This window comes from Cupressus sempervirens, chromosome 1 (assembly GCF_028749045.1).
Source record: "Cupressus sempervirens isolate cs-2001-9-10 chromosome 1, ASM2874904v1, whole genome shotgun sequence".
Lineage (NCBI taxonomy): Eukaryota > Viridiplantae > Streptophyta > Pinopsida > Cupressales > Cupressaceae > Cupressus > Cupressus sempervirens.
Window position 1 is genome coordinate 352,199,236 of NC_143118.1, and position 13,320 is coordinate 352,212,555.

At 34.9% G+C, this 13,320-nt stretch overlaps 1 protein-coding gene across 4 annotated transcripts in view; it reads right to left on the reverse strand.

The window, feature by feature from the left end:
• Nucleotides 1–3,378: 3,378 nt before the first annotated feature.
• The window catches only part of LOC149577684 (CCR4-NOT transcription complex subunit), a 136,224-nt gene continuing 126,282 nt past the window's right edge, over nucleotides 3,379–13,320 (reverse strand). Inside the window, exons 11-13 of one of the 4 annotated variants that reach the window (XR_016363813.1) lie at nucleotides 4,160–4,192; nucleotides 3,755–3,890; nucleotides 3,379–3,524 (exon numbers count right to left, since the gene is read on the reverse strand). Coding sequence is in view for 3 of the 4 variants with exons in the window: in XM_089825125.1 (XP_089681251.1) it covers nucleotides 3,793–3,890; nucleotides 4,114–4,192 (177 nt within the window). In the remaining variant the exon portion in view is untranslated. Of the gene's footprint in view, nucleotides 3,891–4,113; nucleotides 4,193–13,320 lie in introns of all 4 variants that reach the window. The other 3 variants (XM_089825125.1, XM_089825133.1, XM_089825120.1) reach the window with 3 other exon arrangements.

A 13,320-nucleotide genomic window follows, 5' to 3' on the forward strand; every position in this document is an offset into this window, starting at 1 on the left:
AAAATGTGCCACATCTTTGAGGAGGGTGGGGTTGTCAATTTTATCGAGTTCATGAATGGGTTTCATGGGGGACATTGCCCAACTTGCAAGCTCTTGGGATAACAAGAGGGTTTCAGTTGGGGCCATTTTTTTGAAGCTAGTGAAAGCTAAGGCCACTAGGCTTTCTATTGAAGGCAAAAAATGGATAGAAACCAACTGAATAGTAGACAACAACAATCTTGCAAGGTTCTTTACGAGTAGTGAAGCTTCTATAAAGATACAAGACAACTATGATGGGGTTAAGCTACCCCTTCCTTCAAACCAAGTTTGTTTTGTTACCATAAGGTGCTTCACTCTTGAAGGGCATTTTCAATTTTAACATTATTACCATATGCCCATTCTTAATCACTTCAGGAATTATGATATCATCTCTTTTCCATTTTTCTTATTGAATTATGATATCAAAGACTCTTTGCTATCTACCTCCCAAGGAAAAGGTAAAACCCAAATTCATTACCGGAGAGGCTAACACATAATTATGAGTTGGAGGAGCATATAACTTCCAAACATCTAATTGATTGGCAAGTAGCTCTGCTATAAAAGGCAGGGAAGGCTACTTGTCAATTATAATTCAAAGGAAGACACAAAACAAGGGCGCCCAATGGTTGATAAGCGAAGCGACAAAAATAAGAATGCAAAGGATGAGGGTTTGGAAACTAATGATAGTTGTAGCTCATAGAAATCGACTGCCAATAGCTAAACCCACACATTAATATGATATGATATGATATGATGTGATAGATTTTAACGACGTCCACGAAGTTAAAGTAGCTTATGGGACCTACACGATCACCCCCCCAAGGCAAGAGTGGAACTAATCTAGCTGCAAAGTTTTGGTTAACTTGTCTCTCCTTCTCTGAAGTTTGATGATTACAGTCGATGTTCTCTTCACTTATCTTCCTCGAATAAGTAGTTAAAGTCCTTGTTCTACAATATCTTTGTATAACCAGATCTGATGTCACTATATGCCAGGCAATCCTTAACTAAGTGCTGCTCTGTCTCTGTTGCTACCATATTATAGATTGAACACGTTCTATCTGCCCACTCTTCCTTTGGAACTTGTCATCTACCAGTTTCACATTGCAACCGGTGTGTACTAGTTCTGAGTTGTGCCATCAGCATTTTTGCTTTCCAAGTAATAGGTGCTCTTATATAAGCCTTTTCATCATGACTAGAAGTGGGGTTAAATTCTTTAATATAATAAGATTTTTTCCACCCTATGTGACTTGTCCATAAAATATTGCAAAATTTTTCAATGACAAACTTCTTTATTTCTTTAATGTTATATGGGCAAGTATGGATGTTGATATCCCATTTTCGCATCCATTTGTCATTTTGCTTCATCCATGTGCTTTTCCGCCTAACAAATCTTTCCTCTACGACTATCTTGGGCCAACAATGTGTTCTTAGACCTTGGGTTTTCTTTAAATAGCTTAGCAACCGAACCAATGCAACAACTTCTAATGGAAAGGAACCCACCTCCAACCAATGTGTTTATTAAGCACCTTATTTTGTCTAGTTTTGACTCAGCTTCCACCGCTGATTTGGAATGCTTACAAAGTGAGGTAGATAGTCTTAAAAATAGAGTGAGGGAGGTGGAAAGAAAACTTGGAAGCATTTTCAAGTTCAAGCTCCATGCGATCTACAGCTCCACAACTTCTATCCACTTAATGCAATAGAAAAATTCTTAGGGAAGATGAATGTGAGGACCGAAATACAAAGATTTGTTCAAATTCCTCGCTAATGATTGGTCCCATGTACTGCATTGTACATCCAGTCCAATTGCGATATTAATTCCTCACACAGTTTTAAGTGGTTTCTAACCCCATATGCCAAAGGGGCATTTCTTGTACAATAATTTTATAAGTTGTTTAACTTAATAAACTTTTGTTGGTTACGGTACAACTTCCATTGTATTAGTAGTATTTTGGATAGTTCTTTAGCTTGTTATTAGTATTTTGGGTAGATTTTTAGCTTTTTTTCTTGGGTTTTGTACTACTGTATATTGTGGTGCTAACTTTTATACATATAGGCTACTACACAATGGCCAATATTTACTTCTTTGTTAGTTCTGATCTAGATTGCTTTTGGTATTTATTTATTGCTAGTGTGGGGTGTGTATATGCTCTTGGGCAGTGGTTGATTTTTGTTATTGATTAATTGCAGAAAAAACAATTGAAGATAAAATAAGAAATTAAATATCTAGAGGGTTAGCAGCTCCTTAAATTCCTCTAAAAATTGAGCAATGGCTGCTAGCCAAAATAAGCGCAATTGCATGAAGACATGTCCTCCATATTGTATGGTTCTCATATTTTACCCTTTTTCAATGGATTATCTTTTAATCGTAAATTTCATACTACCTATTTAACATGACTTTAAAAATAATTGCTTAGGTTGGCAAATTCACACCTGAGATTTTTGCAGTTATGAACTCTTATTTTCAATTGAACGTTCGTTTATATTGCAGCATCATTTGTAACTTGAGTTTGCAAATGAAACAAAATTAGAGTTAATTGCCAATTAGAGGTAATTGCTGACATTTAAAAAATGCCAACACAGAGTTTTACACACGTTGAAGCTCTGTATTTAACATTAATGGATGCATAACTTCAGAGTTCTACAAATGTTGGTCTTACATTTATTGCTGTCTTGCATAAATTTAGTTTTTTACCCCAATATATAAATTATCCTTTTTATTTTCCAACCTGCTACCCACTATTATATTGTTTTCCAGTTTTAAGGTTTTAAGAAGATTATGAATTTGCAATTTGGCTGGGATTGGATCAGCTTTAAATATCAGAAATCTTTATTACCAATAGAAGAATCCAGATGGTAAGCATGTAATCCCCGTAAATGAGCAAGCCAACAAAACATTTTAGATGTGTGAATTCTTACACTGAATACAAATATAGCTGATCTGGCAAAGCCACCAAATTATATGGAGTGATCAACGAGTTGGACCAAATAAGAAAAATATTAGGGGACGCATGTCTCGTTAGAGAATAGGGGATCAACTATACAACTGATAAACCACACTTTGTTCGTGCACCAATCTTGTTGATTGGCATTTCTGGAAGGATGACGAATCTGAAATGTTCATATCAAAAGCGGCGGGTTATCTTAAATAATTGTAAATTCTGCGGAGAGCTTTACATAAATCTTAAATTAATACATTTCAGTGGGAGTTTATTTTCTGCATGGGAGTTTCTTAATGCGTTCAAGATGTAGAACTGCAGACTCTCCCTGTAGAACTACTATAAGTTGTTTATGATTCCATTTTCCTTCGAAAGCAGACACGACATAAACATGGCTATCAATGTCTTCCACGAGATCAAAAAATGACAATATTAAAATTATGTCACCTCAGATTTGGATGTGAAGGGATAAATGCAATATTTATACATCAACAATGAATTCGGCAATCATCATTCAACATCAGATATGTACAATAGTACTTTGACCTATTACAGTAATTAGTATGCCACCTGGAAAGAGTTGAGCACATATTAAACAAAATCTCTCAGAAGCGATCCTACTGTAAATAATACAAGTGCACCATCTGTTTGGATGCCCCATTACTGATGAGAAAATTATTTATTTAAGCCCTCACAAATTCTGGTAGGTATCTCATGCGTTTTGCCTTGAATGGCACGAGACACTTGTAAAGTGAAATGATTATGTGTAATGATCGTTATGAGCTGTAATCAAAACTCACCTGATTCGACTTGCCAATAACTGCTATCCAAAAAATAGTTATTCCATAGTCTTCAGTAACCTGAATAACCCTGCTGCTTCTCTGATCCGAGAAAAGTCAATACAGAAGGCTTGCACTTCAATAAAAAGATCTTGAACTGCAAAATGACGAAGACAATAATGGTCTCTATGCCATGTGATTATAGGGAAATGGTAGCATAAATATTGATATTCTAACAAAGTAAGCAAGCATGCATACGATAAATATAAATATCTTGAACTGCAAAAGACATGAAGACAATAGTTGTTTCCATGCCGTGTGATGAAAGGGAAATGATGCCTTAATATAGATATTATCATAAAACAAGTAAGCATGCATACCATTAATAATTTTATTCCTAATAAGAGACTGCAAGAAGACACATACTAGTCTGACGAGCCTGTTCTGCATATATTTGTCCTGCGAACAAAAATAGCACAGATGAGTGAGCTCATTTTACGGAGCTATTGAATTCAAATTGACAGTCAGCATGATTCTCAAAGAGTAACTATCAGTGTCAAATAGTGATTAATTGCACTTCAAGGGCTATTTAATGAGGGCTAGAGATGATGAAAGAACATGGCCCAGATTCTGCACAGAATTATTCTTCTATTATTATTACATTACGACCTGAATGTAAGGAACCAGTGCCTACCATGCTTTCAAGAAATGCCAATATGGATACCTTTCTAGCTATACATGTGCCACAAATTTGACACAAATACTGAATATGGCTATGACTGGCAGTATAAAACATACAGGTACTTGGTGGCATATTTATGCAGTTCAGAAAATTAACATTCTACAAGCAAAGGGTTCATAAATGTACATGCATACAGATCCCTGGCGGAGATCCAGGTCTTAGAATTATCATTGCAAAGCTTTATATCCTCACTCAAGGACATAGTGGTCCTTGCTTTAGTAAATTGCAAGTCTTTTATTCAAGGAACTCCCAGAAAAAATCAACAAACAATCAAGGCTTCCAACAAGTATTATTGTAAACTTATACACATTTAGAGATAAGTCAATGAGATTGTGGATTTATAAGGAATGTAAGCACCATAATAGAGGCACGGAATTGCACAATAACAACTGAGCAAGGGACAGAAAATGAGCAGATGCACCTGACAATCATATCCCTAGAGTTTAGCTCAAAGAGCAACTACAATTTGATTGAAGAAATTATATTCCTGATGACCCATCGAAGCTAGTTGTGCGAAAGCTAAGGTAGCTGCATGCAGGCTTAGTAATTTAGTCACTAGTGTAATATTATGCTACCTCTCTATGGGTACACATGTAATTGTGATCAGGCAAAACACCTTTTGCAAAAGAAAGTGTGACAGAAGAAAAGATGAACAGACAAGGAGAGCTCAAAAGAACAGTCAAAAGAAACAAATTATATTAATGTTCACAAATAGCCAAAGCAAGTTGGTAGAGTTTAAAAGGTCACCGAGTTAAATGAGAGAACTAAGTAGACTCCTACGAAGTCTTGATGCTTTCCCTTGTGTACATCACCTAGATGTAATCAAGTGCTAAGTGGATCATTCAAAGTAATGTGAGAGAGATTCTTGTGAACCACTTCTCATATATTATAGGTTGATGAAATTGACTTGAAATTTGGATGGTTGAATCCAAACAAAATATCACATAATTTGGCACACTACAATAAACACTTGGTAACAAATGAGCTGAGTACCTCTATAGCGAATATTTTGAAGGAACAACACCTGTTGAAGGTTTTTACAAATCAAGTAGCAAGCTGTTAGAAATATATGATGGTTGTCCATTGTCATTATATCGAACATGGTGCTCCTAGTGTTCCGGAAGAGTTTTTGTTTGTTCAAAGCTTTGTGGTCCGGAAGTTTGTTATTCTTAGTGATGTGGGTTTGCGTGCTGAGCCTACATTGTAGGAAGTCAAGTATGGTCCAGATGTCTATTGTTTTCTTGCAGTCATGTTGCATTGCATAGGAGTTAGCAGATCTACAGTGGCAATTATTTGTTCTTTCTGAAGTGTTTTATTCTCCAAAAATCTGAGTTGAAAATGTTTTGCCACTCATATAAATGGTTTCAAGTTTTGGTCTTGGTTGCAGCATTCTCTGCTGATCAGGATGTTTTCTTGGTGTTCCAGAGACTGTATCATTCAGGGTTACAGATCTTTCCAGTTCCTGATCTGATCAGGAAATATGTTGTGGCCACTTCTGACATAGTATGTTCACATGGGTTCTGAAGTAGCATTTTGACATGGCTTGTGATGTAGTGTGTGGATCTCTTCATAGCGTGTGGAGGTCTGGCTACAGTTGGCAAGTCATCAGTTTGCTTCTACACACTTGAATTATCTTTAATAATTGTTCCAATGAGTGTGGATCTGGCATTGGACAATGTGGAGCATGTTATTGGTCTGTTTTTCTCCTAGGGCGGATCATGCTTTCAAATTTAGGTATGGGTGTTATATTTATTCATTGTTGAAGTATTCAAATTTAGGTTCATGTCCTATACATAATGCTTATATCTTATCCAGATGGGTTCATGCTATATGGGACCTATGTATTTAATGTTTATCACTTATCTGTTGAGGTCCTCAGTTTGAATGACTCTGGAATTGTTCCTAGTTGCATTTTTCCTATTGGCTTGGCCAACATAAAACAGTACTTATTTGTAATAGCTTTTGCCTTGGCTGACATGAAAATTATTTGTAATATCTTTTGGCTTGGCCAACCTCCTTGTAATCTCCAATGATCCATCATGTATATAAAGATTGTTGGTGCTTTGGCAAAATGTAAGGTGTGAACCAGTTCAACAATCAGCAGACCTGAGCTTGGTGCCAGTGGCAGAGAGGGAAAGGCATTAATGGTTTTCTGGTAGTGTAAATAATAGAGAAGTAAGTACTTTAAGACAAGTCTTGGGTACTTGAATTTGTTACTATATCTTGCTACTTTGGCAGTGAGCCTCTGTATGCAAGTCTAGGGCAGGGAGCCCATGTTTGTACAGTACAGCAGTGAGCCTTCTTATCCATATTCACTATTGTATTGGCAGTGAACCTCTGGTTGATAATCTGAAGCAGTGAGCTTCTAATCTATTGTAATCAAATTATATACTCAGTGAGTTATCTTTGAGGACAAGTGCTCACCATGGTTTTTACAAGTTTTGGGTGTTCCACATATAAATCTTGGTCTTCTTGTGTTGCTGGTTTGTTCTTTACTTGCATACTATTTCAGCTCATGATTACTGAAGTTAGTTGTTGAAGTTTTGTTATATGTTAATTCACCTAGCCCCCTGTTAATGAGATAGCATCTGTCGGATTAATTTACGATGTAAATTATAATGATTGTGCTTGTGTGTGTCTATATATATATATATATATATATATAGAAACTAAAATGAATAATCATTATAATCCAAAATATACCAAATCGATCCATACTATAATCTCTTATAGCTGCAAATGTTTTAAGGCCTCATTTGTGTTAAGGCCCGATGCTTCTTATGGAACCCGAGTACGATTGGGATTATCTTATTCTAGTCAAACAAATGACCACGTAGGGTCATAAGCCTACGCAGCATAAACCATGCAGGGTCATGCCCCTATGTGGGATGACCTTTCAAATATTATATATGTGCCATGTGAGCAGTTGGAAAACCATCGAAGACCACATGCGATTACCTCTGCAATTCACATCTGCACAATTACACATTCTCTGGGATATCAGTTCTTCCTTAGTTGATAGTAATATTCATATCAAGCAATACTGAGAAATATAACTGATCTGAAATCATAGGTCAGATATTTATATATATCAGAATTATTTTCTGATCAAGTCTGAAAGTAAAGAACATCAGATATATTTGTATTCTATCTGAGATCATAATTCCTTTACATGGTATCAAAGCCTAACTGATAGAGTGCAAATAAATATTGATTGAAATTATTACTCAATCAACAGACTTATACAAAATCTATTCAAAAGAGAATTAATAGTGAATGGTGTCAGAGTTGGGGACAGAATTGAAGGTGCATCAAACTTTGTATCATGGAGAATACGAATAATGATCATCCTTCAAAAACTTGCATTAGAATCATATGTAGCAGAAAACAAATCGATGCCTGATAATGAACTAGAGAAAACAATATACAAAAGGCATAACAATAAGGCCACGAAAATCATTATTGGTGCTGTTAAGGATCATATACTTCCACATATATCAGAATTAACAACTGCTTATGATGTGTTCATGACCATTCAAAATACATATGAGATCAATAATACGAGTAGACTACTTACCCCGAAACAACAACTTCTGCATATCAAGATAAATAAAGGAGAAACAATTACATCTTACTTTATGAGAATTTCAGAGTTAAATGATCAACTTTCAACTATTGGAGACAATGTAGTTGATCTAGAGTTATCCTTAATAGCCCTTAAAGGGTTACCAACTACTTAAGAATCCATTATTCAAAGTATTGGTGCTTGGCCTACCTTACACAAATTTGAACAGCTTACGAATAACTGCACTCAGGAAGAATCAAGATTAATTGCAAGAGGGATCAGTCCAAATAAAGGGAGAAATTCAAGCCCTACATGCAAACACAAATAATAAAGGAAAGAAAAGAATTTTCAAATGACAAACAGGGAAGAATAATCAAACCTACAATAACAGAGATTTATCTAAAATACAATGCTACAAGTGTGATAAGTTTGGTCACACTCACAAGTATTGCCCAGAAAGGAAGAAACCTCAAGCCTTTATAGCTTAAGTCTAGGAAGCTGCAAATTCACTATTCTTCTAAGTCTTATCAAGTGAGCTAAACACAAACAAGAATACTTGGATAATTGATAGCGGAGCATCCCATCACATAATTGGGTTCCGAGATTGGTTCAAAACCTTTGAAGGACACTCAACTGAAGAAGTCACAATAAGGGATAACTCCAACTACCCAGTGAAAGGAATTGGGACTTGTCCAATAGAACTAAAAACCGGAGTTATCCTACAACTCAAAGATGTTCTAATTGTACGAGGCATCAAAAGAAATTTGGTCTCCATTTGTGGACTAGCAAACCAAGGATATCATGTCACCTTTTAGGAAGATAAATTTCTATCTTGGCATTAAAATTCTAACATCAAGAATGCAATTTCTATAGTATTTAGGGATGGAAGTTTATATAAACTCTATAATGCTAAAAACCAACCGCTAAATCATGAAGTTTCCAAAACAAATGAAATTTGGGATAGAAGATTAGGACATCTCTATTTTTGTGCCCTACCTTAAAGAAAAAATTGTGACAGGATTACTACATCTAAAATCTTAACATATTGGAACCTGCAAAGGATGTGCCTTACAAAAAAATTTCAAATGATCTTTTCCCCATAGTAACATAAATTTAAAAGTGTACTAGAACTTATTCACACTAATTTATGTGGTCCAATGTCAATACCCTCATTAGGGAGATTTTTTTATTATGTTATTTTTGTTGCTGACTACTCCAGAAAAACTTGGATTTATTTCCTAAAACTTAAAGAATCAAATTAAGTATTGTTGAAATTCAAAGAATTCAAGGCAATGGAAAATCAAATAGGGAAGAAAATTAAGAATCTAAGATCAGACAATGGGGGTGAATACATTTCTAAAAACTTTAAAGAATTTTGCACTTCTATTGGGATTAAGAGTGAGTATACAGTACCTTATAGTCCACAACAAAATGGAGTGGCAGAAAGAAAAAACAAAACCATCATTGAAGCCGCTAAAGCCATGATAAATGATCAAAATCTACACATCTCATTCTGGGCTGAAGCCTAAAATACAACAATATACATTCAAAATAGATATCCTCATTCAATCTTAGAAAATATAACACCTTAAGAAGCCTTTACAAGAAACAAACCAAATTCCAGTCACTCACAAAATTTTTGTTTTCCTATGTATATTCATGTTCCTAAAGAAACAAGGTCCAAAAGAACCCTCCTTAAAGAAAGGCATATTTGTTGGTTATAGTGAATACTCTAAAAGTTACAGAGTTTATATTCAAGAACTATTGAAATCAGCAAAGATGTTGCATACAAACTCTCTTAAAAATTCAAGTATCAAATGAGGAACAAATTACAAAAATAGATAAAAATCCTACAATTGAGACTCAGAGGGAGAATTGTTCAGAAGATTATGAACCTCTATCATCTGAAACTGAAAATGCTAAAATTCATAAAAACAAGAAAAGGCCACTGTGGGCAAGGAAAATCAATAAAGAAAATAATGTAGTGCCAAATGAAATCTTTAGAGAAAGTAAGAAAACAAGAAGGCATTCATCTTATGTTGCTCTTATTACTGAGCGCATCAGATATGAACCGTCAAATGTTGAAAAGGCCTTAACATGTAAAGTTTGGAAAGATACGATGATTGAAGAATAGCAATCTATATTAAAAAATGATGAAAAATGATGTCTGGGATATCATACCTAGACCTAAGGACAAATTAATTGTTTCCTCTAAATGGTTATTCAAAATCAAGCATGCACCAGTTGGTAGCATTGAAAAATACAAACCCAAAATTGTCGCTAGGGGGTTTTTCTCAAAAGGTTGGAATTGACTATAATGAGACATTTTCTCTTGTTGCTCGATATACCTCTGAAAGAACTATTATAATATTATTTCCATTGCAGCATCCAAAGGATGGGAGATACATCAAATGGACTTAAAGATCCCTTTCCTAAATGATGTTATTGATGAAGAAGTATATCTAGAACAACCAAAAGGCTTTGTCCCTCATGACAAAAACTCCTATGTATGTAAACTGAAGAAAGCTCTACGGCCTTAAACAAGCCCCCAAGGCATGGTATGAAAGGATAGACAGTTATGTTACCAAACTAGGGTACTCCAAAAATGAAGCAGATCCTAATATATACTTCAAAGTATCAGATGGTGACATGTTAATACTTGTTCTCCGTGTTGATGACCTACTAATAAGAGAGGAAGATCATCTCATTATAAAATGCAAACAAGAACTTACGTCTGAATTTGATATGAAAGCTCTCGGTCTTCTGCACTATTGTTTGGGTCAGAAGTATGGTAAAAGGAGAACTACATTTCCCTAAATCAAGGAAAATATACTATTGACATCTTGACCAAATTTGGGATGATGGACTGTAAACCGTTATCCATAGCGATGGAAACAAATCTTCATAAGCTTCAAAGTGATGCATTTGAATCTAAACCTATAGATCCCACATACTACAGACAAATAATTGGATCCCTAATGTAATTGGTGAATACTCGCCCTGATATTTGTTATGCAAAAAATAAATTGAGTCAATTCATGTGTGAACCTAAGAAAAATTATCTTAAGGCAGCTAAACACATTTTGAGACACTTACGTGGAACAATTGGGCTTGGTTTGAAATATGACAATGTTGAAATCAACTTCAAGGGTATTCAGATTCAAATTCAAACTAGGCTAGCAATTCCATCGAACGTAAGAGCACCACAGGATTTTGTTTCAGCCTTGGATCTGCTGTGATATCTAGGTTTCACAAAAAACAGTTAGCAATTGCTCAGAGCTCTACTGAAGCTGAATACGTAGCCACCTCTATGGGAGTTTGTGAAACAGTATGGTTAAGGAAGTTACTGGTTGGACTATTTGGAAATTCCTTGAATCCCATAATCATACACTATTATAATCAAAGCTGCATTGAACTATCAATAAATCCAATTTTCCATAATAGATCCAAGCACATAGAAATACCTTACCACTACATAAGAGATATGGTAGATAGGAATGTCATCAAGTCAGTATATATCAGCACTAAACAGCAAACTCCCTACATATTTATCAAACCTCTTGCAAAGTTGGAAGTGGAGTAATTTAAGGGTAAACTTGATGCGACTTTAATGTAATTGTAATTCCTAAGATTGAGTCTCAGTCATGATTAAATTTAATCTATATTCATTTATATTTTAGATTGGCGATCTATCGTTTCATGTATTTATGAGGTCGTTATTGCAAGGTGATGATCTTAGCAATAGCTTGAACTATTATCATGATGGACTACATTAAGTTGTAGTCTCGTGATGTGTTGGATATCATTATAACAAACATATCCTGATTGACAACATTAAGTTGTTGTCCCAGAATGTGTCGAAAATCATGATACTGAAATTGTTGTTCTTGATTTCTTCATCTATTATCATGATAGACTACAATAAATTGTTGTCCCGTAATGTATTGAAGGTCATGATAATTAACGTATCACAATGGACTGCATTAAGTTGATGTCCCAAAATAAGTCGGAGATCATGATACCTGTGATGTAGGAAACTATTTTGTTGTCCCTGAGATCAAGGTTGTTATCTTATAGACTACAATCAGTTATGTACTAGAATGTGTCGGAAATCAGACAATTTATATCCTTCTAGGATATGATATGATTTAGTGTAGTATTCTTGTTGATAGGCATCTTGATAATGATGCTAGTGCTCATGTCACAAGAACATGAGAGTGATGAAAATCATATAAATAATGTTACATCAGAGCAGCATTTCAGATGATTGGGATGTATCAATCCACCCTCACTATGGAGTGTTAATGAGATAGCATATGTCAGATTGATTTATGCTATAAATTATAATGATCGTGCTTGTATATGTGTGTGTGTGTGTGTGTATAAACTATAATGGATAATCATTATAATCCAAATATACCAAATCAATCGATACTTTTTAAGGCCTGATTTGTGTTAAGACCTGATGCTTCTTATGGGACCCGATTATGATGAATTATCTTATTCTAGTCAAACAAATGACCACATAGGGTCAGGACCTTGCGTGGCATACGCCATGCAAGGTCATGCCCCTACGTGGGGTGACCTTTCAAATATTATATATGCCATGTGAGGAGCAGTTGGAAAAGCATCAAAAACCACATGTGATTTGTTACATCCCAATTTTTGACCCAATTTAAAATGTTCATATAGCCGTTGAGGTTCACATGAAGTCAATTGACAGTTGAAATTTGTTATAATCATGCAAAATGGTAAGATGGTTAGTCGTTATAATTTCATATGAAGATAACACGTTAGTTAACCATTACAATGATATTTTAAAGCTATTTCAGATGGTTATTTATCATTAATTCATGGGAATTGAAAAGACGGTAATATGATTAATAACTTTGCTATGATAATATGATTTCACTGTGGAGAATTTCCTTGTAGGGAGCAGGGTGGGAGCATTCTCAGAAAAGAATGAGGCGCAGGGGCACCACCATCACTGGTCAAATAGGTATGAATTTTGAATCACCATGGCTAAAAGTAAATGACTAAGCAAGCAAGAGTGTGCATTGGACAATACCATAAGCTATTTGAACAATCAATAAAACATTAAATATTTAAACATAATCAAACTTTGTACCTTTAAATGGTTTATGTTGGCATTCTCATCATTTCATCATTCAAGCTCATCTCTATTAACATATGTATATATAATTATGCATATACATTGAAAGGATATGAAAATAAAATAATCTCCCAAGTACACACGTATTTAGACATGTGTATCCTAAT